Below are 24,490 nucleotides of genomic sequence, written 5' to 3'. Positions count from 1 at the left end.
TTTTGTCCATCTGGAATTGACCGCTCGCAAAGACCCGCCCCCTTTAGTTACTCTCCGACAAGCCATGTTCAGGACAGGGCAGGTTACTTTTGATATGAAACGGAGGTCTTTTTTCTTTATCTTTTTCAAACAATAAATACCGTTTTGTGGCTCTTTAATGTGTCGTGACAGATCGCTGTAGAGCCTCATTTAAAGCTGCTCGTAAACCGATCATCTCTTCCTTCTAGTTAATTTATAGCATCAAATAAACACGAATGAACATCAGAAGGAATGTTGTTTCAACTGTGGGAAGACGTCAGTACACACCGTTTCACAAGTTCAAATCCACCAACGTTAATCTACTAACTCTCCTGACTTCTTTGTCGGACATAAACGGCGGATTCGGCGGATTATGATTGGTTAGATCGCCTGTCAACCAAACTCCCTGTGAAGGTTGAATTGAATGGATTGTTGTGGTTTGCTATTGCTGCAATCACATAATGTGAGTGACAGGTTCATCCTTTAGTGTAAAGGTGTGGTGTGGTGCTGATGTGGACCAAAAAATGTTCGCCCAATCTCCGAAATTCCCTACCCCACCTGCAATTTTCCATTTTGCAAGTCCATTGCACTTCCTACAGTGTCTAGGCAAGGCTAGGTTTAGGGACACCGTGTGTCCTCCTGATGCAAATTTTAGTTTGTTTGGTTGTTTTTAGTTTTTTTCTCTCCATGTGTTAAATGCATAAACAGTCTGATTTGTCAAGCCTGGACCTTTGTTGTCAGGGGGTATGAGAGGAATGAGGGAGCAGTGAACCAAACCTCACGCTGCAGAGCCAAGAATGCGCTAAGTGCTGACGCTATAGGAAAACAATGCAGATTGCCTGATGCCAATCTTCAGTTTTTGCCTCACTGTGTGAATTAGGGGACATGCTGTTATTCATACTCCTGCATATTTTAGCGCTGCTGTTCAGCAGGAATGTGGCCTTCTAAAAGCTCAGCGTTCCCGTGAAGGAGCTGTTAGAACACAGAGGCGTTTAAAAACTATCGCCCCGGGCACGAGAGCACACAGCGGCCGGTCAGACAGGCTGTGCCCCTGTCCACTGAGGGCAACAACTGGGTCTTTACCCTCCAACACTTCTCACTTTTAAGGATGTAATAGTCTGTCGGACTTGTAGGCCTCACACATCAGACCCATGGCATGTTTCTCTCTGTGGCAGCCACAAAGGGCCTCCACTGCCAGACTTGTTATTATCTTGATATGAAGTGCCCTGCTTGGAAATCTCTCCACTTACTTCCCATTCTTCTATACCCCTGTTTCTTTGCTCTCATTCTTTTTGTATCCCTTTGGCATAGATCTTATTGTTTGACACCCCCGTGTGGCCAAAGCCGGTGAAATAACAAGGACTTTGAAATTACCTCGACTCCCGGCCTACGCACTGAATGTAACTTTGTCATCGATGCCTGCTAGTGGACATAAAAGTGATTTATGTGACAGGCACAAACATTGACAGCTGTGAAGTAGGGCTGCATGCAGAGTTTGAGAATGCAATACACTACAGTTGTACACTGCTTCAATGTATTTTTATATAGATGTTTACAAATGCTTGAGAACTGAAGTCTGATCGGGTCATGCAATACAATTTCATGTCCCCGTGTGATATATGTGTTAATATACTAGTACTTTTTGTCTTGTAAACCTTATCAGTTCAAATGCCCTTTCGACTCAAAACTACACAGTATAATATTATACTGGATATCATTTAGCATTATTTTTATTAGCATTATTACTCTTCCTATTCTTCTATTAATGTCTTCAATTTTATTTAAAAGTGGCTATTTTATTTTTCACTGATTCACTTTAAAGAATCTTGGCTTGAAGGAAAGAAAAACAATCCCGTGGGTAAAAAAGAGATACAGTACAAAAGTAGCTTCCTCTCCCTTTAATGAGATAGATTAGCTTGTTTGACAAGTTTTTTTTTTCAAGTCTTTATTTTTGATGATCCACATTCTGTTGACTATAACTAACATTGAATCTGCATATCAACTAACTTTAATTAGAGTATTAGTTGAGTAATAGTAGACACTCTGCTTAAAGGGGACCTATTATGCCCCTTAAAAAAATATATATATACATATATATATATATATATATTTAAAATAAGTATCTGATGTTGCCAGGGTGTGCATGTGAAGTTTTAGCTCAAAATACCCCACAGATAATTTTTATAACATGTTAAAATTGGCAATTTTACCACGTTTTTGCCACGTTAAAATTGCCACTTTTTGGCTCTGGTCTCCTGGTGCCTTCATGTGCTATCAGAAATTTCATAATTCCCACTTCTGAAGTCGTGATTACGAGCGTGATTCAAGTGGGCGACATCAAAGGGCGTGAAAACAGGCAGAGATAATGGTAGCTTTAGCAACATTAGCCATACAGTGCCAACAAGCTCTTTCAGAAAGGCAGTTTGGAAGACGTGTGACGTGTGATACTTCCTTTGTCTGGATCTCAAGTTTACGCACGAAGCATTGGCCTTGACCCATCTTTCAGTATCAACCTTTTTGAAAATCAAAATCAGCCACTGAAATCACTGGCCATTATTATTAATCAAACGAGACGTACGTGTGTTATCCAATAATAAGGAAAAACCCGTATACATGAGAGCGGCACATATGAGGTGTTTCTGGGTGTTTCTCCCTCATATCTGCTTCGAGGTCTTGATTGTGGCATTTCTTTGAGGTTTATGAATCCTCATAAACTTGAGGAAAATTCTTTTGTCTTTTATAAATTTAATAAAGAACTCTGTCTCGTCTTCTGTCCAAACAAACCGCGTCATCTACGTCAGGTGACCTGTAAATGTGCAAAAACTGTTTCCATTGCATTTTTGCTAAATATTTCTTTTTCAAATTTCCTGAAAAACCACCTTGTACGAGCGCAAAAAAAACGTTTTGCGATAAATGGGAGTTTTTGCGAAATTGACGTGTTTCCATTGGATTTCCATTTGCATTTTCAATTCGCAATTTCAATTTGCGCAATTTAAAGGGTAATGGAAACGCAGCTACTGACAAAGACAAAGAACAGAAGCTAACTGAGGTTATAAATACACAGTAGCAATGAGGGACAGGTGACTCTAATCAATTACTCAAACAATGAATAACTATGGCAACCAAGGAAACAGGAACTAAACACACTAGAACTGAACACAAAGTAAGACAAAAGAATATCAATATAAAAGTTAATGGACCCAGACACATGAAATTCGTGACATACACTCCTGGGGGGGGAAATGGGCCAAGATGACTAAACACTAAGCTTTTAATTGTCTTAACCACAAATTATTCAAACTATATAGAATCCTTTCTTCTAAGAGTGTAGGGCAGAACTCACTAATCTTTTATTATATATATATATATATATATATATATATATATATATATATATATATATATATATATATATATATATATATAAGCTACAGAGTTTAAAACCCTATCAGTAACTGTCGTCAGGTCTCAGTCTTGTTACCTAAGATGCTAGTAAAAGCGATTAGATGGTTAATTTACAAATCCAGCATGGTTCTTTTAAAGAAAAGGGATGATGCCATGCATTGATGGCATGACAGGGTTTTAAATGGCATTTAAAGGGCGATCCAGGCCTGTTCCGGGAGAGAGAAAGATAAGTGCTGCTTGTGCTCTACAATATAATGACAAACACACACAAACACACACACACACACACACACACACACACACACACACACAAACACACACACACACACACACACAAGCTTCCAGTTTCTCTGCGTGCCGGGTCCCTAGTGAAGCTCACTGTGCCGCTCAGCGCCACATCATACACAGACAAAAACAATTAGCATTTAATTTGATGCTTGAGCAAGAAAACAAGGGATGAGTGACACACCATGTCTCGGCTCTCATCCAAAAATTGTCCCATTTCAAAACGAGGAAGCAGCGTTACACACCAGGAATTCCTCTTAGAGCGAGAACGCCATCGCGCTGCAGGAATCGGCTCTTCCGCCGGTGCACAACAGCGCATGACCGTCGATTCAAAGCTGCAAATTCGGCACCTGAACAGATGCAAAAGTTGAAACAGAGCGAGAAACACTTAACCAGCCCCGCTGCATCCTTAACTGTAAATATCATGTTTACCCACAACAACATTTCATCCCCTGAGGGGACAAGTAGGTACTGTGGTTAATTATTTGTAAACATTTAATTGGCATTTACACCCGAGAGAATTGCTCCGTTCACCCCAGCAGGACACTTGCACATCCTCATCAAGCATTAATCAAGCAAGCTAAATGAGGCCTACCCACGATTCCTGGCTCAGTGCTATCGAGACAGGGGGGGATGCTGGATTGTTATTCGGCGATGCAGCTTAACAAAAACAGAACGATTCGTTTACGGTGTATGCTCTAGATTAGCAGATCACCCAAGAAGCTTTGAGATGGGTTATCTTTGGTCATTACAGTTTTTCTGAATTGCTAAAACACATTTCTTGAAACCACCACTCACTTTCTCAAAACCTTAAACACAAAACCAAATTTTGTAATTTTGTCCGCCAAAAGCGTTTTTAGCCAGCTGAAAACGCTTAGCTGTGGGCGCTTGAGAGCGTTTTGGCAGTTGAGACACTTTGCTTGTTATGATACGGAATATCCACGAAAGTGTTACTAGTATCTCATTTCACACATATTTTGTTTCTGTGTTGATACTATATTAAAATGTCGATACAATGTAACGTATTTTCTCTGGCTCTTGTTTTAAATGATTTTGTTCCATTATTATGCTTTGTTGTTGTCATCTGTTGACGTTGTACAAGCAGAATGTGGTGGTTGGTTAGTGTGGTATTAGTCCCGCCCCTCCTCTACTGTGATTGGACGGTTGGGTAAAAAGTGACAGTGATGAGCGCTGCGTTTTACCCAAAGTTGAACATTCTTCAACTCTCGGTGACCTGTAAAAAAACGCTCAGGGCCTTGTTGCGCTCATGCCGTTTTAAAAACGCGGCGCTCCCATTGAAAACAATTTTAAAAACACGCCAGCCGCGTGAAAAAAAACACTTTGGAGGACACACGGCCTTAGAGAATCTCTGACTCATCTGTCAAAATCAAACAATTGCCTCAAAACCATTTTATCTGTGCTCAAAATCTAACAATACTTTCAGATCATACACACAGTCAATTTTATAAACACTACAGATCATTCGTTAGACACTACATCAAAAAATGGAGAACAGAGAATCCAAAGCATGCAGTTACAGAAAAAAAGTAAACCAATTTTGTGTAGTATTGTACTGAATATTGTATAGTAGGGTAGGGTTATCAAATGTCTGGATATTCAGCGAAAATACGGTGACCCAACTGCAAAAGCCAAAAAGGTTTCAGTAAAAAATTAAAAATGAAAAGCATGTTACAGTAAAGTACACTCAGAAGAGTTGTGCAACTGCAAAATCAAGGTCAGTGAGAGATTCATTCTGTTTCAGCATCATCTCTTCATGTTGGGTTTGGCCTGAGGACTTTGTCCACATTACTGACAATATCATCTTTGCAGGCAAAGGGGAAATCCCTAAAGCCAGATCCAGCCTTGACAACATTCTCCACACCTTGCTCTTTCTCGTCCTCATCCTCTTCCTCCTGGTTCACCACCTTTTATACACTCTTCCTCCTCTCCCTCTTATATCGTTTCCATCCATTGTTGGCATCAACATTCAGAGAAACATTTTGAGTCAGTTTTGGCACTCTGAACTGACTTGTATTATGCACAGTTGGTTTGGTCACATCATTAGAAATAAGTGTGAACAATTTTGAGTCATTGTGTGTAAACGATGACAACTGTGTTGTAGTTGCGTTTAACTTTTGCCTGCCTGTGTTTAGCGTTTTGAAACAGAAGTGCATCACAGTGCAAAATGAGTGCATGAAATTTGAAAACAGTTTTTTAACTACCTGAACTTGTTTAATGTTTTACAGAAAGAGTGATTTATTCGACAAATTGGGAATTTGGTTGAGAGAATGGGGTTTAGTGTTTTAGCAATTCAGAAAAACGGTAAATGACTCAATCATTACAAACAGATGTTTTCTAGAACACAACCAATTGTTTATCTTCACTCAACCACCAACAAATACATAAAGATAACCATAGATCTGATGAAAACAACAGTTTAACCCCTTATATTGGCATAGGCCTGCCGGCCCACCACAGCCATTACATATTTAAAACAGTAATATCCTATACTAAACCTAAACTAATCTTGACAAACTATATATCATTTGAAAACTTACAATCTCTAGTTTACATATTTGGTGACTGATTTTCAAAATAAATGTATCAATTTGCAACAAGAATATTTTCATGCTTCTAAGGCGTGTTAAGACCTTTATTTTGAAATAGTGATGAACATGAAAAATCAGGAAAGAACGGTAGAAACCTCAGTTTGTTTTCATGCCAAGAGTTCAAAAGATAGCATCCATTCAATTATTTTAGAAAAAAAAGGTCTGAAAATGTTTTAAATATAAAGAAAAAAATAATAGATTCACCATTTGTGATGTGGCAGTGAGCTATAATGCGCATGCGTGTTCTTTTTGTGTTTCTTAGAGGTTGACTTAATTTCAAAATCTGCCAAACTTCCAATACTACTTCTGAATAGGATGTGTACTTAATAAATTGTTAGAAAATTGTAAAAATAATGGTTCAGATCACTCAAACAACATATGGAAATAGAGGCGCCCTTATATGGGCAGTACTGTCAACTAGTGAAAAAGTTTGGTACTGCGCCCAAACAAAATCTTACTGAAAGCTTATTTTTTGAGATATCAACCTAAAATTTGAAACAACTTGTTTAGATTTTTGTCTTTGAATTTTTTGCATTTTTAGAGTCCTCCAGGTTTTGAAAATATATATTTTATAAAAAATATGAATGATTAAATGTTTTACATTGTACATTTTCATAAACTCTATAACTTTTTTTCTCTTTACCTATTTATTTCACTTCTACAAAAATCTGCCAAATGTCTTCTTTAAAACAAGACCAATCTTACATCTATTTTCCAAAGCATTCTTGAATTACAGCCATTTAAGTTCGGAATGTGCATTTTCATGTCTATATAAAAAAAAGGGGGTGCCGCTTAAGGGGTTAAGCAACCTACACAATGATCAAACTACAACTGGTGGTGATGACAGCTTTTTCACATGGGGTTGATCGTCATTAATGAAGTAAAAGATCAGAACCGGACTAATTGCAATTACACTGATTTGTGTAAAGATCAGAACTGGACTAATTACAAGGGTTATCGTCAGGTCATCTGTACACATTGGTTCTAGTTGCAGATTAGCTCTCTGGAGGAAGCCAAGGAGCAAAATACACGCTTGAATTATACAGTAGTTGGACAAACGACTGGGCAACAAGATGAGTGTCTCTCTCAAGAAACACTCAATTAAAAGCCATTTTCACAGCTTTCTCAAATCAGATTTCATTACCATAGATTTTCAAACTAGTTTTAATTTCCTGCTTTATATATAGTAAAAGTGCCTGTTAATTTTGGTCTAGTGAATACCCTTCTATTCTCCCGAAGAAAAGAAAAAAACAAGCCATTTGATTCAGCCAGGCCAGATCATTAGCTTAGTTTATCAAACTGTGTACTGGGAAATAGTATCTAATACAATCCGAGTCACGCATTATCCAGTGCACTTGTGAATATAGAGGGGTCTTAATTATATTTCATAGCGCAGTGTGATGGGGAAGGTAATAATTTATCCTCAACATTACTATGCTATTTTTTAACGTGTCTCTGCGGTTTTGCATGCAACGCGTAACTGCATCATCAATTTGAAGTTCACACATGCATATGCATGTCACCTGATGCTCTTTACTGACACATTTAAAAGATGTCCTTGCCTAAGCAAAAAGAGTTTGTTTATTGAGATTCTTAAACAACAATACCACCATCCAGAAGGGTCATGTAATTATAAATAGAATATGAAGTAGCAGAAGTAAGCAACATCACGAGACTCCTATTGTTTCAAATAATCACAGCCATTAATGATATTCAGACCACCTGTGAATTTTGCAATATTGGTTTTATACAGTTAAACTGCATTTTAAATACAATATTACCTCTTAATTTGTGTATTTTTGCTCTTCCAACATAGCTCTAAACGAAGAATCATGTTTTTTTCTCAAATCTTCATGAAAATATTCAGTGATTCACTCAAAATAGTCACGTTTTATTCCCGAGTGAATCAGGGTTTTAAAGGGGACATATCATAAAAAACTCACTTTTTCTGTGTTTAAGTGGGTCCCCTGTGCATCTGCCAACGCTGAAAACGTGAAAACCCAATAAGTTTGTTTTGGTGAGCCTTTCTTTGCGAGCATGTCAAAATTAAGCCGATCAGATTCCGCTCCCCTTCTGACGTAGGAAGGGGGTATTATTATATTATCATCGCCCCGTTTCCACCCATGTTCATGTTCCACGCCGTCATTTGGTTTCGCAAGCGACAACAGTGTAACCAGTTCTAACGCAATGGCAAAAGTTCGGGCAAAGCATGCAAACTGTTCTGTCGTTGGCTGCACAGAACACTATTTCACCAAAAAAATTCACAGCTGTCTTATAAAGACTTTAGGGAACTGTCAACTTGTGTAAAAATGAAACATGACAGTACATGCAAGTCGATGAGATTAATCAATGTAACTCCACAACAACTACATCCATGTATCCACTAACCATTCAGAAATGTCCAGGTGCAGTCTAAAAGTTACAATCTCTTCCTGAGTCTCTCTGCAAAGCTGCACTCCGCTACGGGTTACAGTATTTCTGAGATTTGACTGAAATTCAAATGGGGCGAACAGGGGCGGGGAGCAGCATCTCATTTGCATTTAAAGGGACACACAAAATTGGTGCGATTTTGGTCACACCCAAAAAGGGGCACCTTTGACAAGCTGTAATAAATTATCTGGGGGGTATTTTGAGCTGAAATTTTACAGACACATTCTGGGGACACCATAGATTTATAATACATCTTGTGAAAAAGGGGCATAATATGTCCCCTTTAAAACAAATCGATTCAGTTGAGTGAAAAATTCAATGAGTTCCTGAATTAGTTGATTAAATGATTCACTCATAAAGTCACTTGTCACTGCCTACTGGCACTAGACAACAAGCACATTCGTTTTTGTACATTTACGTCATTAGTTGATGGAAATGCATGTCTTTTAGGACAAGGGTCCAAAAAGGATTCCAGGTTATCAGCAACTACCTGACACTACACATTACGATGCAAATGTATTTATTTTAATTATTTCATTTAATTTCATTTTATTTTGTTGCATTGCATTGCGATATGATCATTGGATTGCAACCAAAACTCTAGGAAAGTAGACCTTACAGTGAAAGAGTTTTACAGTTTATGCTTATTTGAAAAACTGTTGCTTTTTAATTAACTGTTTGTTATATAATATAATATAATATAATATAATATAATATAATATAATATAATATAATATAATATAATACAATACAATACATGGACTTAAAAGAAAGCATCAGGAATATTGTGGGGATGTATACAAAGTATACCAAGATTTGTCATCATGGGTCAATTTTAACTTTTACATTCTCTCAAGTTTGATAATGTGTTGGATTTTAAACATCTTTATTTTGAATCATCAGATGATCAGAAACAAAATTGTATTGAAAATGCAATTGAACCATTTTTTTATTTTATACTTGCATGCTTTATTTCAATATTTGTATTATATTTCTATATAAGTATAGTACATTTTATATTATTATGATAAATATCCATAGCTGACTTTTATATTGTGACAACAATGATTTTACTGTTTAGAATAATTGTTCATCATGGATAGAATGACTTCTGTTTCACTTATGGAATGATATAGAGCTTACAAACCACATACCTGTACAAACCAATACAAGCAGTATTGTATCCTTTAAAAAAAAAGTTTTGAAACTATTTGCAAAAGTAAATATTTCATCTCATCTCATTATACTGCACGTTTGACAAAATTGCATGCATGTGACTTCTACTCAGCATAATGGAAATAAGTACTGTCATTTTACATTTTTAAAAAGATTTGTCAGCATGGGTCTATAATAACTTTCACATCTTTCAAGTTTGATGATGTGAACTACACATTTGAATATTATTAGCACAACGCTAGAACGAATACGTGGGACAATTTTGTGCCTACAACCGCACGAGTTGGCCTGCTGCAAGCACTTTAACTGTATAGCTACTCTGCATGGCATGTGCACGTGTCTGTCGAGTGAATCCCCTTATCGAGTATGTGCCATGTCTCTTGTGCCGTCTCCCTCTAGATGGTGTAACATCTTGATTGAAAGTTGTCTGATACTGTCTGTCTGTTTCTGTCCTTGTCATTAGGGGCGCCATGATTGCTGACTACATTTACTGGCTGTCAGGAGGCAACAACCGGCACATAAGCAAGCTCATCAAACTGTATTGGCAGGTGAGGACGGATGGGCTGCTTGGTGCCCACTGCGGCCCAGCGCCCAATCAAAAGCTCACTGAATGATTATTGCTTAAAAGAGTGCCGACTGAGGTAAATCAGTGCGTATCAATCACAAAAATGTCTGTGTGTAAAACATCAGCGCCTTTGACGAGAAGGAACACTATTTAGTGTTGTGTAATGTTCTTTTCCCCTCATATACTGCACTCACGCTCATTATTCCTGGTTTATAGCACAACAAACTCCTTTCATTTAAATCTGCAATGTGTTCACTTTATTAAAAATTTGAAGATAGTGGAGACTGTGGAAATATTCATTCTAATATAAGTGCTCTTAACTCAGGCTCCCTCTCTCATCTGAACTCAAGGGAAAAGCACTTTTTTCTAATTTACAGCATATAAAATGAATACATTTTGACCCTCTTAAAGTCGGTTGTATCTCCTGCAACCGTCTCAATTTGCATTTGCTTGAAGTGAGTTGAGTGTGGGGTTGCTCTCAGTGTACATCAAGCCCTCTCCTTTTTCATTTATCTATTTTTTTTCCATTCCATTTTCATCCCTCATGGATTGCAGTTCAACTCGTGTGTTTATTTTGATGGCCCACAGTAAGGGTGAGCCTTTTCATCTTCCCAAACCTGCCCTGAGTTTTATTTTTTCCTATCGAAAGGTTTTTACATACAATAGAAACACGTTCACCACTGATGCAATATAAAATGTATGTGCAATTTTGACCAATGTAAACAGTGTTTTTTAACAGTGTTTTCTACAGTATAGAAAAATGCAGCATCCTGCAGATGTTTGCCAACTTTATTTCATGGTCAAATAGCATAGTGTTTCACAGAACTCAAATAGGTCACCATGGGTTCAAAACTGTTATTTATGTTTTTTTATGGGCTTCAGAGAGGAAGTGGTGCAAATAGAAAGATCCAACTGACCTTGGTTTGTATCAATCCCTCCTCTCTCTATCTTCTCTGCTAATGTCTCTACTGCTAAAATGACTTACTACCTCAACAAATAAAAAAACATTCCTCTGATTCGCCCATGCTTTTCAAAACCTTCTCGTTTCTTCTTAACCCTTCTCCTTCTCCTCCTTCATCAACCCATCACAGCTGACAACTTTGCCACATTTTTCATAAATAAAACCATCACTATTAGCGGCCAATTTTCCACACCTCAATTTGACACACGCTTCTTACCAGCTAACACACACATTCTCCCCTCCTTCTCTCAGCTCTCAGAAGCAGGAGTCTCAAAACTCATCCTTTCCACACACCCTACTACTGTTCTTACACAGAACAACCTCCTGGACAACAACCAGTCTGGTTTCAAAAGCAGACACTAAACCGAGACTGCCCTGCTCACAGTTATTGAAGCTCTAGACTAAGAGCAGCTTACAAATCCTCAGTACTCATCTTGCTGGATCTGTCTACTGCTTTTGACACAGTGAACCACTAGATCCTCTTGTCAACCCTCAAGACAAAGAGCGTCTCAGGAACCACACTCCAATTGTTCAAGTCTTACCTTTCAGGAAGGTCCTTCAGGGTGTCTTGGAGGGGTGAGGTGTCTAAGTCACAACATCTTGCTGAGGGGGTACCTCAGGGCTCAGTGCTTGGACCACTTCTCTTCTCCATCTACATGTCATCACTAGGATCTTTCATTCAGAAACATGATTTTTCCTATTAATGTTAAGCTGATGACACACAACTCTACCTCCCATTCCAACCAGATAATCTGATGGTAGCTGCTTGCATCTCAGCCTGCCTGACAGACATTTCTTGCTGACAACCATCTTCAACTAAACCCTGCGAAACCCAACCTCAACACTCCATCACAACTTCTTCATTCTGCTAGGTTCGTCAACCATACCTCCATCCAGGTCAGCCAGGAACCTTGGAGTTGTGATTGATGATCAGTTGAACTTCACAGACCACATTGCTAGAACTGCCCGGCCCTGCAGATTTGTTCTGTACAACATTTGGAGGTTTAAGCCCTTCCTATCGGAACATGCTACACAACTCCTTGTCCAAGCTCTTGCTCTATCCAGACTGGACTATTGTAATGCTCTCTTGACAGGCCTTCCAGCATGCATTGTCAAACATCTGCAACTGATCCAGAATGCTGCAGCTAGAGTGGTCTTTAACAAGTCGAAGAGAGCACACGTCACACCTCTCCTCATAGACTTGCACTGTTTGATAATCGCTGCTCACATCAAATTCAAGAAACTGATGTTTGCCTACAGAGCGACCACTGGCTCTGCACCCCTATACCTAAACTCACAACTTCAGACCTATGTGCCCTCCAGAAGCCTGCATTCTGCAAGTTAACAGCGCCTTGTGGTGCCATCTCAAAGAGGTACAAAATCACTTTCACAGACCTTTACCTGGACTGTTCCCTGCTGGTGGCATGACCTGCCTAACTCAACCAGAGCTGCTAAGCTTTAGCCATTTTCAAGAAACTGGTGAAGACGCATCTCTTTCGTCAACACTTGACCCATTTATACTAGCACATACTATTCTACAACTATTAAAAAAAAAAAACTAGGGACTGGTCACCGCACTTGCACATTGCTGCCCTATTGTTAGTTTGATTGCTTCTATTGCTCTCCTCATTTGTAACTTACTTTGGATAAAAGTGTCTGCTAAATGATTCAATGTAAATGTTTTATGCTACTTACCTGTTTATTTTGTTTATTTATTTGGATCCCCATTAGCTTCCACAATGTGGTTGCTAGTCTTCCTGGGGCCCATAAAAGTGCTAAAACATATGTACAGTTAAAATACACAAATATAACATGCATAATTATAACAGACATATAACATAATCACATGTATACGTTTATCCACATATACACATTCACACACATACAGCATTTGAAAGAGTCAGTGCCTATAACAGTCACTAATTAACTGGTGTAATACTATTAATTGAAATCTGTTTTAGAGTCTTCTTAAAATTACATATGTTAGATATTTGTCTTGTTCTTAAGTCCAATTTATTCCAAGCAGATGACGATCTAACTAATACTGTTCTTTTCATACAATTGGACCTTGCAGATAGAACCACTAACACACCTGAGCTCACCTGACGCGTAACATGTCCGTGACAATAGCCACTAAAAACCAATTTGTCCACAAAAGATTTTGGATTGTTTTTAAATAGAGCATTGTGCATATAACAGAGAAGACTTATATTAAGTTTGTCCTCCACCTTTATCCAGCCCAAACAGGTATGCATTTTATCCACACTAGAGCGAAAAGAGCAACCAAGGGCTACTCTTGCGGCTCTGTTCTGAACAATTTGTAATTTTTTTAGATGTCCCTGTGTAGCACTGGACCAAATTACTGGACAGTACCCCAGATGTGACAGAACTAAAGACTGGACAACTGTTTTCATAACTAATGGTGGACAATATACTGAACAATATACTGAACATCTCCGGGATAAAGCAATGCCTTTAGCCATTTTAGACACAATATGATCAATCTGATCAGCCCAACCTGTGCCTTCATTAACAAAGTTTTCAAAGTTTCCCATCCAATGGTTTTTGTGAATACTGGCTGAAATATGATTGGCTGCTAAGTCCCTAAATGCAACGTGGTTGGTCTCTTTTCACGACTGGCCATTTTCATTTTCATTATTTCTGAAAAATACTGAAAGTTTAAAAAGATATTGATAAAACATTGCAATGCATAACGGCGTTAAAGTAAAGTGTTACCAAAATAATTTGTAATTAATTGAAATAAAGCTGAAATAAAATCAAATAAATGAGAAAAACCTAAATGAGAAATGCTACCTTGGGAACTAACTCAAATAAAATAAAATAAACTGAAGTACAACTGTAAAATTACTATAAAAAATTAAGACTGAAATAAATTAAAGCTAAAAAGAAAATAAAAAAAAACAATACAAATGACAAAAGCAAATTACTAAAACTTAAACTAAATTCAAATGAAAAAAAAATCTATAAAAAAATATTAAATAAATTAATATAATAGCATATAATAAAACTAAAATAACTGGTCTGTATGAGTATACATTTGTACTTGAAGCTGAATACAAAGTAAATTCAAAGTTTTTATAAAAAAAAAAAAAACAGCCAATGCCTCTCTGTCTGTCCATCTAATTCAAAATGGCATGACTGTACATAATGCAATATTGTCAAAGCTAGATAACATGCAATCATATTTGATATATTATTGAAAAAATGATTATAATTGTATAATATTCTGACAGGAGGTGACTGATTATCTCAAACAGTCACACACCAAAGGCTTGAATAAGAAATAAATCATAACTCTAAATAAGACCTGGCACACTTTTGATTTAATCACTTCTGTTTTTTAAAAGAAAAAACCATATGCCGTCTTACACAAGTGCCAAAATAAAATATAAAAGCTAAATTATCATCAGACAGGAAATATAATAAAGTCACATTGTGCAATTTCATTACAATTTCAGTAGGCATAAGTATTTATGATCTGATTATTTGTAAATTAAAAACAAATCCCTTTCTCTATTTCCTCTCACAGGGGCTCCTGGAGGAGGCGCTGATTGCGGAGGAGAATTTCTCAGTCATGTTCACTCCCTGGTTTGGAAAGCCGTCCTCAAACACGATCGAGAAAGCAGAGGAGGCCTTCCGGAAGCTTCACCCAGCCTTCACAGACTACATATTTACCGGTACGAGGAAATTAAGACACTCCGAATACATCGTCTGCTTATTAAATAGTATGAAAAAAGACCTCCAACAATGAGGCACTCGAGTAGGAAGGCTTCAGGTTCACAGGCATTAGATTGTGTCTAACTAATAGGTTTGTCTAAGGCAGGTGTTGCCCTAGCAACAGGTTGTGAATTAGTGTGGTTTGCGGCGTGCGGGGATGTGAGGCTGCTCTCTTTGTTGTTCAAACACTGAGGCTTGAGCCGCTCACACAGGCAGGTCAAGAGCGCACCTTCATGTTTCAATTAGCCTGCTTCTTTTTCAAACACCCCCATTATGAACAAATCTATAATCCAGGATTCGGTTTGTATATGTTATCGAAATCCTGACCTTAGACCTAAATTACTTTCAAATTGCACACTTTGCGGCAATTTACCCAACCATTTACACAGTATACTGAATGAGTTATTATAGCTCTGGGTGATTGCATGCGTGTTAGGTGAACAGAGTTGTTAATTTAATTTGTAAATTAGTGTTGCCTTTGAGATTGTCAGTTGAGGTCATTGCATTGTAAGGCATGCAAGTGGAGTTTCTGCTAGAGAGAGAAACAAATGTTTCAGTGACTTAATGAATGTCACAATGACTTAATAGTGTTTGTTTGTTTTGTTTCAGAATGAATCACTGAATGAATGATTCAATGATTAACACATTAAGTCACTTGTTTCGTTCCTAAATGAATCTGTGTTTTTTTAACTAATCACCTGAGTGAATTATTCACTGACTTATTCATGAAATTGCTCACTTGTTTTGTGTCTGAACGAATCTGTGTTTTTGAATGAATTAATTGAATGAATGGTTCAATGATTCACTTATAAATACAGTCACTTGTTTGGACATATTCAAGAAATCGGTCACTTGTTTATTTTTTTAATTAATGACTGTTTTTTTAATGAAACAATTGAATAAATATTTCAGTGAATCATTCATAAACCCAGTCACTTGTTTTGGTCCTAAATTAATCAGTGTTTTTTTAAATCAAATTAGTGAATTGGTTGAATTAATGAGTCAAATGACTCACTCACAAAGGCAGTCTATTGAGCATATCGGATTGATGAGTTGATTCAATGAATTGTTCATAAAGTCGCCCACTTGTTTCATTTCTCAAAGAATTAGGGGCTGCTCACACAGAACACGTTTTTTACTTTTCCATAGTTTTTCTATGTAAACATGCGCTACGTGTATAACCGTTGCACTCGTATCATTCCAGCGTCTTGCTTTTAAGTTAAAATCAGTTCAACTTTGAAAAAATACGTCTCGAGACCTTGCGTTTTTCCCCGATTCCAGTGCCCGCGTCTTTCTAAGCAAAAACGCGTTCTGTGTGAACGAGCCCTTGGTGTTTTTGAATGAAGCAGTTGAATGAATGATTCAGTGATTCAAACTTGTTTCGTTCCTCAGTGAATCAGTGTTTTGTGAATGAATGGTTTTATGACTCACAAGTCGGTCACTTGTTTGTTTTTTGAATGAATCACTGTTTTTGAATGAAACGATTGAATGAAAGTTTCAGTGATTCATTAATAAACTCAGTCGCTTGTTTTTTCCCTTAATGAATCAGTGTTTTTAAACAAATCTTTTGAGACTAAGTATCAGCACCACTCTCGGAACGGCACTCGGCCAATCAGATTTGATATTTACAAAAATATAGTAATTAATATAAATATAATAATAATATAAAAAATTATAATAATGATAACAATATATAAAATAAATAAGATACAGTACATGGAAACCTCCTGCCACTAAGTAGTGTCTCTGGGTTATGGGCATTAAATGGACAGAATCTGCGATTAAACATTTATCCTGGACTAATTCATTATGAAAAGAACAGCTATTTGAAGGCTGTTTTTCTTTTTTCAAAGCAATGCTCAAGAAATACACACTGGTGACGCAAATGTTATGCCTTCCCCTGCTTGGATCAAACGATTCAAAGACGCCTCACGGAGGCACAGTAGAAAAACATGTCTGAGAGCATTCCACTTTATTGAACGTAGATTTACCATGAAAATTTCGGAACACCCTGACACAGCAGGGCGTCTGTCCCTGGGACACAATCTTATGATGCATTCGCACCGCAGCACAGACACTCTCCTGAACAGGCCACAAAAACCTGGATAAGATGAAAAGCTGTATATTGTAAGGAATATTTCATTTCTGTCATTATTTTCTCACATCATTTATTTCTTCCCAAACCACTATGATTTCTTTCTTCCATAGGCCACAAAAAGAGATGTTAAATATGATGTTCACATTGCAAACGATCAAAGTGAAGGGTTATCAGGGAGTGCCATGCTTGAAAAAATGATACGCACAAAAAAAATGCATGCTAGCATTTTAAAAGAAGAGCAGTGTGAACATTATGGAAAAAATCTCCTTTAGAATTCCACATGAGAATTTTTTTTATACAGAATTGGAATGACATGAGGGCGAGTAAATAATAGCATTAGATTAAATAGAATTGAATTGTAAGGCTATAGTATAATGCTGAGTCATTTTGTGAAATCTACAACACACGAGACATTTTGTAAAGATCACTTTTTTAAACCGAGAAGATGACGCAATCTATTTTATAATCCACAAATTCCATGGAGGAGTCACCAATTCCCTGCTGTGTCTACATTCTCATTCCTCAGGGATGCAGCTTTTTTTTTTTTTTTTTTTTTTTTTACCATGTTTCCTCTTTTTTAACTAATTAAATTAGCATAATGTTCACCGTTGTGGAAAAATAATCCTGCATGACATGAATATGTGACACTGAAAGACACGTTGGATTTAAATTTAGTACCCTGGAGGAGAACAGTCACTCATCACAGGGTTGTCAACATCCATGTCAGTTCAGCACTGTGCATAACCAGCTCTGAAAAAATGGTTGCGGTCCTTTTATATGACTATGTAACGCCTTTAGCCATCTGTTGATGCAATCTCTTTGAAAGAAATGTACGATTTGCATTAAAATAAGGCAAGTGAAAGAAGATAATGCCACTTTTAGCATCACATCAACTAAATTAAATTAACATTGATCAAATCTCTGCATCTATGATCTAGTTCAGTGATTTTAAACGATGGCCAGCTAATGCAGTACCAAAATGTTTTAATGTACAAATGTAAACAAAAATATATATATATATATATATATATAAAAAGCCGCCACCCCGTTGCCTTTCAGGTTCCTGTGCACGACTGGCAATAACGTAACCCCGCTTTGACTGTCGAGAAGAAGTCTGCTTTAGAGCTTGTATCAGTGTGAGTCTTTCTGCTCCCCTCCAAACACACACAGAAAAGGGGGGGGGGGGGGCTGTCTGTGTGTGTGCCCTCCATCCTCCCCCCCCCCCCCACACACACAGAGAGAATGGCAGGGGGAACTCTGTCAGAGAGAGACAAAACCACATTCAAACCAAAATATCTGACTTCCTGTTGGTCGGAGCTAATGACTGTATATCAGAAAGTTGTCCGGATCGATAAGCACAATATACAGACCGAGTTTTGTGACTGTAGGTAAAAATAACCCCCCCACTTTAGTCAAAAGTATCTTGAAAGTAACACACTTCCTGCTGCCAGTTGGTGGCCCTATAACTTTGACTCACAAGAGTCACATCCATGTGATCGCCCTCTTACAACAAACACACTGCTGAAGTTTCATCAAGATCAATAAATGTATGAAGACGTTATAACACATCGTGTTTCTCTTTTCTCGCCATAATTTCGTTTCCTCGCCACGGCCAAACCGTTCGAGATATCAAAAAGCCATCCGCAATTTAGCATCCTCAATGTCTTGACTTCATGCTGACCGAGTTTGGTGAAGATCAAATTAAATTTCTTGGAGGAGTATATAAAATTCCAGGGGCATGCGTTTTCATACAACCCATAATAGCCGACTTCCTGTTGGGCTGGCGTAAAACTTAGAGCACGAAAGTTGTTCGGCCCGATGAGATCTATATGTGTACCGAGTTTCATATTATTACATGCAAGCGTGTTTGATATATGGACCAAGTTTTCGGACCCCGTTAAAGGGGGCGCTGTTGAGCCCCCCTGCCACGCCCGGGTACCAGCTTCAACCCCGCCCTGATGGCCGCAGGTTCTGACCTGTGTGCAAAGTTTCAAGAGTTTTCGAGCACGTTAAGGGCCCCAAAAGTGCCCGAGAAGTCCCACACAGCAGAGAAAGGGTTAAAATAAAGCCCCCCCTCCTCTCTCACACACACAGACACTGAGAGAGACTGGCAAAATTCCCATCAAATCACATTCAAACCAAAATATCTGACTTCCTGTTGGTCGGAGCTAATGACTGTAAATTAGAAAGTTGTCCGGCTCGGGGAGATAAATATAAATACCGATTTTTGTTACTGTAGGTAAAACTAATACCCCATTTTTGACTAAAGGTGGCGCTACTGAGCCCCTTACCACGCCCGTTTCTGAAACTTTGCACAAGTGTACTAGGCAATAAATGTAAAGTGTCTGTCGAGTTTCATGCAATTTCAAGCATGTTAAGAGTCTCAAAAACTTTAAAAAAGAATATTAAAGTTTGATGCGTTGCCATGGCAACAGTATTTAAGATATCAATAATCCTTTCACAGGTCTACATCTGCCGTGTGTTTACATTATACACATAAAGTTTGAAGCAAATCGGGTAAAAATAAGAGGGTGATTTTAAAGCATTTTGAAAGTGACACACTTCCTGCTGCCAGTTGGTGGCGCTATAACTTTGACTCACAATAGTCACATCCATGTGATCGGCTTCTTACAGCGAACACACTGCTGAAGTTTCATCCAGATCAATTAATGTATGAGGATGTTATAACACACTTCCTGTTTCCAATATTTGCCATAAATTCGTTTCCTCACCACGGCCAAACCGTTCGAGATATCAAAAATCCCCTGGCAATTTTTCATCCTCCATGTCTTGACTTCATGCACACCGAGTTTCGTGGTGATTGGTTGAATTTTCTAGGAGGAGTATTTTAAATTCCATTGCATGTGTTTTTTAAACTACGCCAAATAGCCGACTTCCTGTTGGGCTGGGGTAAAAAGTCAGAGCACGAAGGATATATGAACCGATGAGATCTATAAGTGTACCGAGTTTCATATTATTCCACGCAAGCGTGTTTGATTTATGGACCAAGTTTTCGGACCGCGTTCCAGGGGGCGCTGTCGAGCCCCCCTGCCACGCCCGGGTCCCAACTTCAGCCCGGCCCTAATGGCCGCGGGTTCTGACCCATGTGCAAAGTTTCAAGAGTTTTTGAGCACGTTAAGAGACCCAAAAGTGCCCGAATAGTCGTAAGAAAAATAATAATAATAATTAAAGCTGCAAGCAGCGATGAAAGGGCCCTCGCACCCGTGCCAACCGCCACCCGGTGGATTTAGGAAGACAGAGCACGGTGGGCATTGTGCATTTAAGTAGGTAAATATAGGAGTATGTCAAAGTCAGTTACAAAAATGTCCTTTATTATGGGGATAATAGCATGCGTTATCACTCAGATAAGTGTTGCTAGCATGTTTTAGCATGTTTCTAGCATGTTTAGAACTCAATGGCATATTAAATATGTCGCTAGTAATGCATCACAGTGTAAAACGTGTCACTTCCTGTCGACAGTAGGTGGCGCTATTACTTTAACTTAAAATTGTCATGTAGATGTGTTCAGGGCAGGACTCTTATCAAACGTGTGAAGTTTGGGGCAGATTGGACATTGCCTTCTTCAGTAACACCAACTTCCTGTTTCATTGCATTAGCGTGCTTTAGCACTTAGCTAAGAATTGCTAGCATGTTTTAACATGTTTCTAACATGTATATAACTCAATGGCATATTTAATATGTTGCTAGTACTGCATCACAGTGTTAAACATGTCACTTCCTGTTGCCAGTAGGTGGCGCTATTACTATAACTGAAAAGTGTCATGTAGATGTGTTCAGGACAGGACTCTTATCAAACGTGTAAAGTTTGGGAAAGATTGGACATTGCCTTCTTTAGTAAAAACAACTTCCTCTTTCATTGCATTAGCATGCTTTAGCACTTAGCTAAGAATTGCTAGCATGTTTTAACAGGTTTCTAACATGTTTATAACTCAATGGCATATTTAATATGTTGCTAGTACAGCATCACAGTGTTAAACATGTCATTTCCTGTTGCCATTAGGTGGCGCTATTACTATAACTGAATATTCTCATGTAAATGTGTTAAACATGAGAATATTCAACCGTGTGAAGTTTGGGGCAGATTAAACATCCAATGCCTGAGTTACAGCAAATTCCTATTTAATTGCATTAATAGCATGATTTAGCACCTAGCTAATGTTTGCTAGCATGTTTTAGCATGTTTCTAGTATGTTGTTAACATGTTTAACACTTGCTGGCATTTTTTTATATGTTATTAGGAGTCCAAAACAGTGTTAAACATATCACTTCCTGTTGCCAGCAGGTGGCGCTATGACTGTAACTGAATTTGAGCATGGTCATGTGTTCAGGACAGAACGCTTATCAAACGTGTGAAGTTTGGGGCAAATTGAACATTCAATGCCTGAGTTACAGCAAATTCCTATTTAATTGCAGTAATAGCATGCTTTAGCACTTAACTAATGTTTGCTAGCATGTTTTAGCATGTTTCTAGTATGTTGTTAACATGTTTAACACTTGCTGGCAATTTTGTATATGTTATTAGGAGTCCAAAATGGTGTTAAACATGTCACTTCCTGTTGCCAGCAGGTGGCGCTATTACTATAACTAAATATTCTCATGTAAATGTGTTCAGACCAGAACTCTTATCAAACGTGTGAAGTTTGGGGCAGATTGGGCATTCAATGCCTGAGATACAGCAAATTCCTATTTAATTGCAGTAATAGCATGCTTTAGCACTTAGCTAATGTTTGCTAGCATGTTTTAGCATGTTTCTAGTATGTTGTTAACATGTTTAGCACTTGCTGGCAATTTTGTATATGTTATTAGGAGTCCAAAACAGTGTTAAACATGTCACTTCCTGTTGCCAGCAGGTGGCGCTATGACTGTAACTGAATTTGAGCATGGTCATGTGTTCAGGACAGAACTCTTATCAACCGTGTGAAGTTCGGGGCAGATTGGACATTGTTTGCCTGAGTTACAGCAACTTCCTGTTTCATGGCGAAACATCAAAATTTGTCAGGCCGCCGAGGACACGCCCTTCGACGAAAACTTTAGATCTTCGCAATTTAACGTCGCAAAGGCCTTAAGATTACACTCACCAAATTTGAAGATGATCAGATTAAAACTGTAGGAGGAGTTCGTTAAAGTACGAGGCCTGGAAATGGCAAAAACTGCACAAAAATCAGAGAGGAAGTTCAAAATGGCTGACTTCCTGTTGTGTTTAAGGCTATGCTCCAAGAGACTTTTTTGTAGGTATTGGGTCATTACATGTATGTACCGAATTTCGTACACGTACGTGAAACGTAGCGGGAGGCGCACTCCGTTGAACCTTTATAGGTGGCGCTATCGAGCCATTTTACCCTGCCCAATTCTGAAACGCATATCAGATGTCAATTTTCGCCAGTTCTGACGCGTGTGCAAATTTTCGTGAGTTTTCATGCATGTTTAGGCCCTCAAAAATGCGATTAAATGCGGAAAATAATAATAAATATATATATATATATAAATAAATATAGCTGCAAGCAGCGATTACGGGCCCAAGCCGGTGGCACCGCCACCCTGGTGCCTTTAGTTACACTAAAGGCACCGGGCTGGCGCTGCCACCGGCTTGGGCCCTCCATCGCTGCTTGCAGCTATATTTATTTATATATATATATATATATATATATATATATATATATATAAAAAAAGCCGCCACCCCATTGCCTTTCGGGTTCCTGTTCACGACGGGCAATAACGTTACCCCGCTTTGACTGTCGAGAAGAAGTCTGCTTTAGAGCTTGTATCAGTGTGAGTCTTTCTGCTCCCCTCCAAACACACACAGAAAAGGGGGGGGGGGGCTGTCTGTGTGTGTGCCCTCTCTCCCTCCCCTCCCCCCCACTCCACACACACACACACACACACAGAGAGAGAATGGCAGGGGGAACTCTGTCAGAGAGAGACAAAACCACATTCAAACCAAAATATCTGACTTCCTGTTGGTCGGAGCTAATGACTGTAAATGAGAAAGTTGTCCGGATCGATAAGCACAATATACAGACCGAGTTTTGTGACTGTAGGTAAAAATAACCCACCCACTTTAGTCAAAAGTATCTTGAAAGTAACACACTTCCTGCTGCCAGTTGGTGGCGCTATAACTTTGACTCACAATAGTCACATCCATGTGATCGCCCTCTTACAACAAACACACTGCTGAAGTTTCATCCAGATCAATTAATGTATGAAGACGTTATAACACATTGTGTTTTTCTTTTCTCGCCATAACTTCGTTTCCTCGCCACGGCTAAACCGTTCGAGATATCAAAAATCCGTCCGCAATTTAGCGTCCTTAATGTCTTGACTTCATGCTGACCGAGTTTGGTGGCGATAGGATAATTTTTCTTGGAGGAGTATATCAAATTCCAGGGGCATGCATTTTCATACAGCCCATAATAGCCGACTTCCTGTTGGACTGGCGTAAAACTTAGAGCACGAAAGTTGTTCGGCCCGATTAAATCTATATGTGTACCGAGTTTCATATTATTACATGCAAACGTGTTTGATATATGGACCAAGTTTTTCGGACCACGTTCAAGGGGGCGCTGTTGAGCTCCCCTGCCACGCCCGGGTACCAGCTTCAGCCCGGCCCTGATGGCCGCAGGTTCTGACCTGTGTGCAAAGTTTCAAGAGTTTTCGAGCACGTTAAGGGCCCCAAAAGTGCCCGAGAAGTCCCACACAGCAGAGAAAGGGTTAAAATAAAGCCCCCCTCCTCTCTCACACACACAGACACTGAGGGCCCTATCTTGCACCCAGCGCAATTGACTTTGAACACCGACGCATGTATCATTCCTATTTTGCACCCGCGCACAGCGGACTTTTCCCTCCACAGACGCACGTCGGTAAATTAGGAAATGAACTTGCGCTCGCGGGGGAGGTTCAGCGCAAAGAGAAGGCGTGTTCCGGCGCAAAACTTCCATGGTGCTATTTTCCAGTTTTAGAAAGCAATTGCGCCATTGATCAGGAAAAAAACAGTCTAAAGACAGTGGCGCGTTGCGCGTTAGTGATATGGTATTTTAAGGGCGCGTGCTTGGCCATAATGTTAACGCGCATCCACTTTGATTCTCTAATATAAACAGATGCAGCAGTTTTCATTTTTGCAAATCATACATTATTACAAGGAAAAATATTAACACACGAGGGAAATCATTGTTGTGTCCGTGAAGATG

The 24,490-nt window shown here is 38.7% G+C and overlaps 1 protein-coding gene and 1 long non-coding RNA gene across 2 annotated transcripts in view; both read left to right on the top strand.

The window, feature by feature from the left end:
- LOC306990423 overlaps positions 1-24,490 on the top strand; it is a 598,642-nt gene that overhangs the window by 435,729 nt on the left and 138,423 nt on the right. The window lies entirely within an intron of this gene.
- Positions 1-24,490, top strand: part of LOC306990460 (spermatogenesis-associated protein 16-like) — a gene marked incomplete at its 5' end in the record, with an annotated part of 111,660 nt that overhangs the window by 25,211 nt on the left and 61,959 nt on the right. The window contains 2 exons of the mRNA XM_079597336.1: positions 10,387-10,471; positions 15,000-15,147. Coding sequence (XP_079453462.1) covers positions 10,387-10,471; positions 15,000-15,147 — 233 coding nt within the window. The remainder of the gene's footprint in view (positions 1-10,386; positions 10,472-14,999; positions 15,148-24,490) is intronic.

Source organism: Phoxinus phoxinus, assembly GCF_949152265.1.
Source record: "Phoxinus phoxinus genome assembly, chromosome: 22".
Classification (NCBI taxonomy): Eukaryota; Metazoa; Chordata; class Actinopteri; order Cypriniformes; family Leuciscidae; genus Phoxinus; species Phoxinus phoxinus.
The sequence above is the reverse complement of the archived record's forward strand: the minus strand, read 5'-3'. Positions and strand labels throughout refer to the sequence as shown.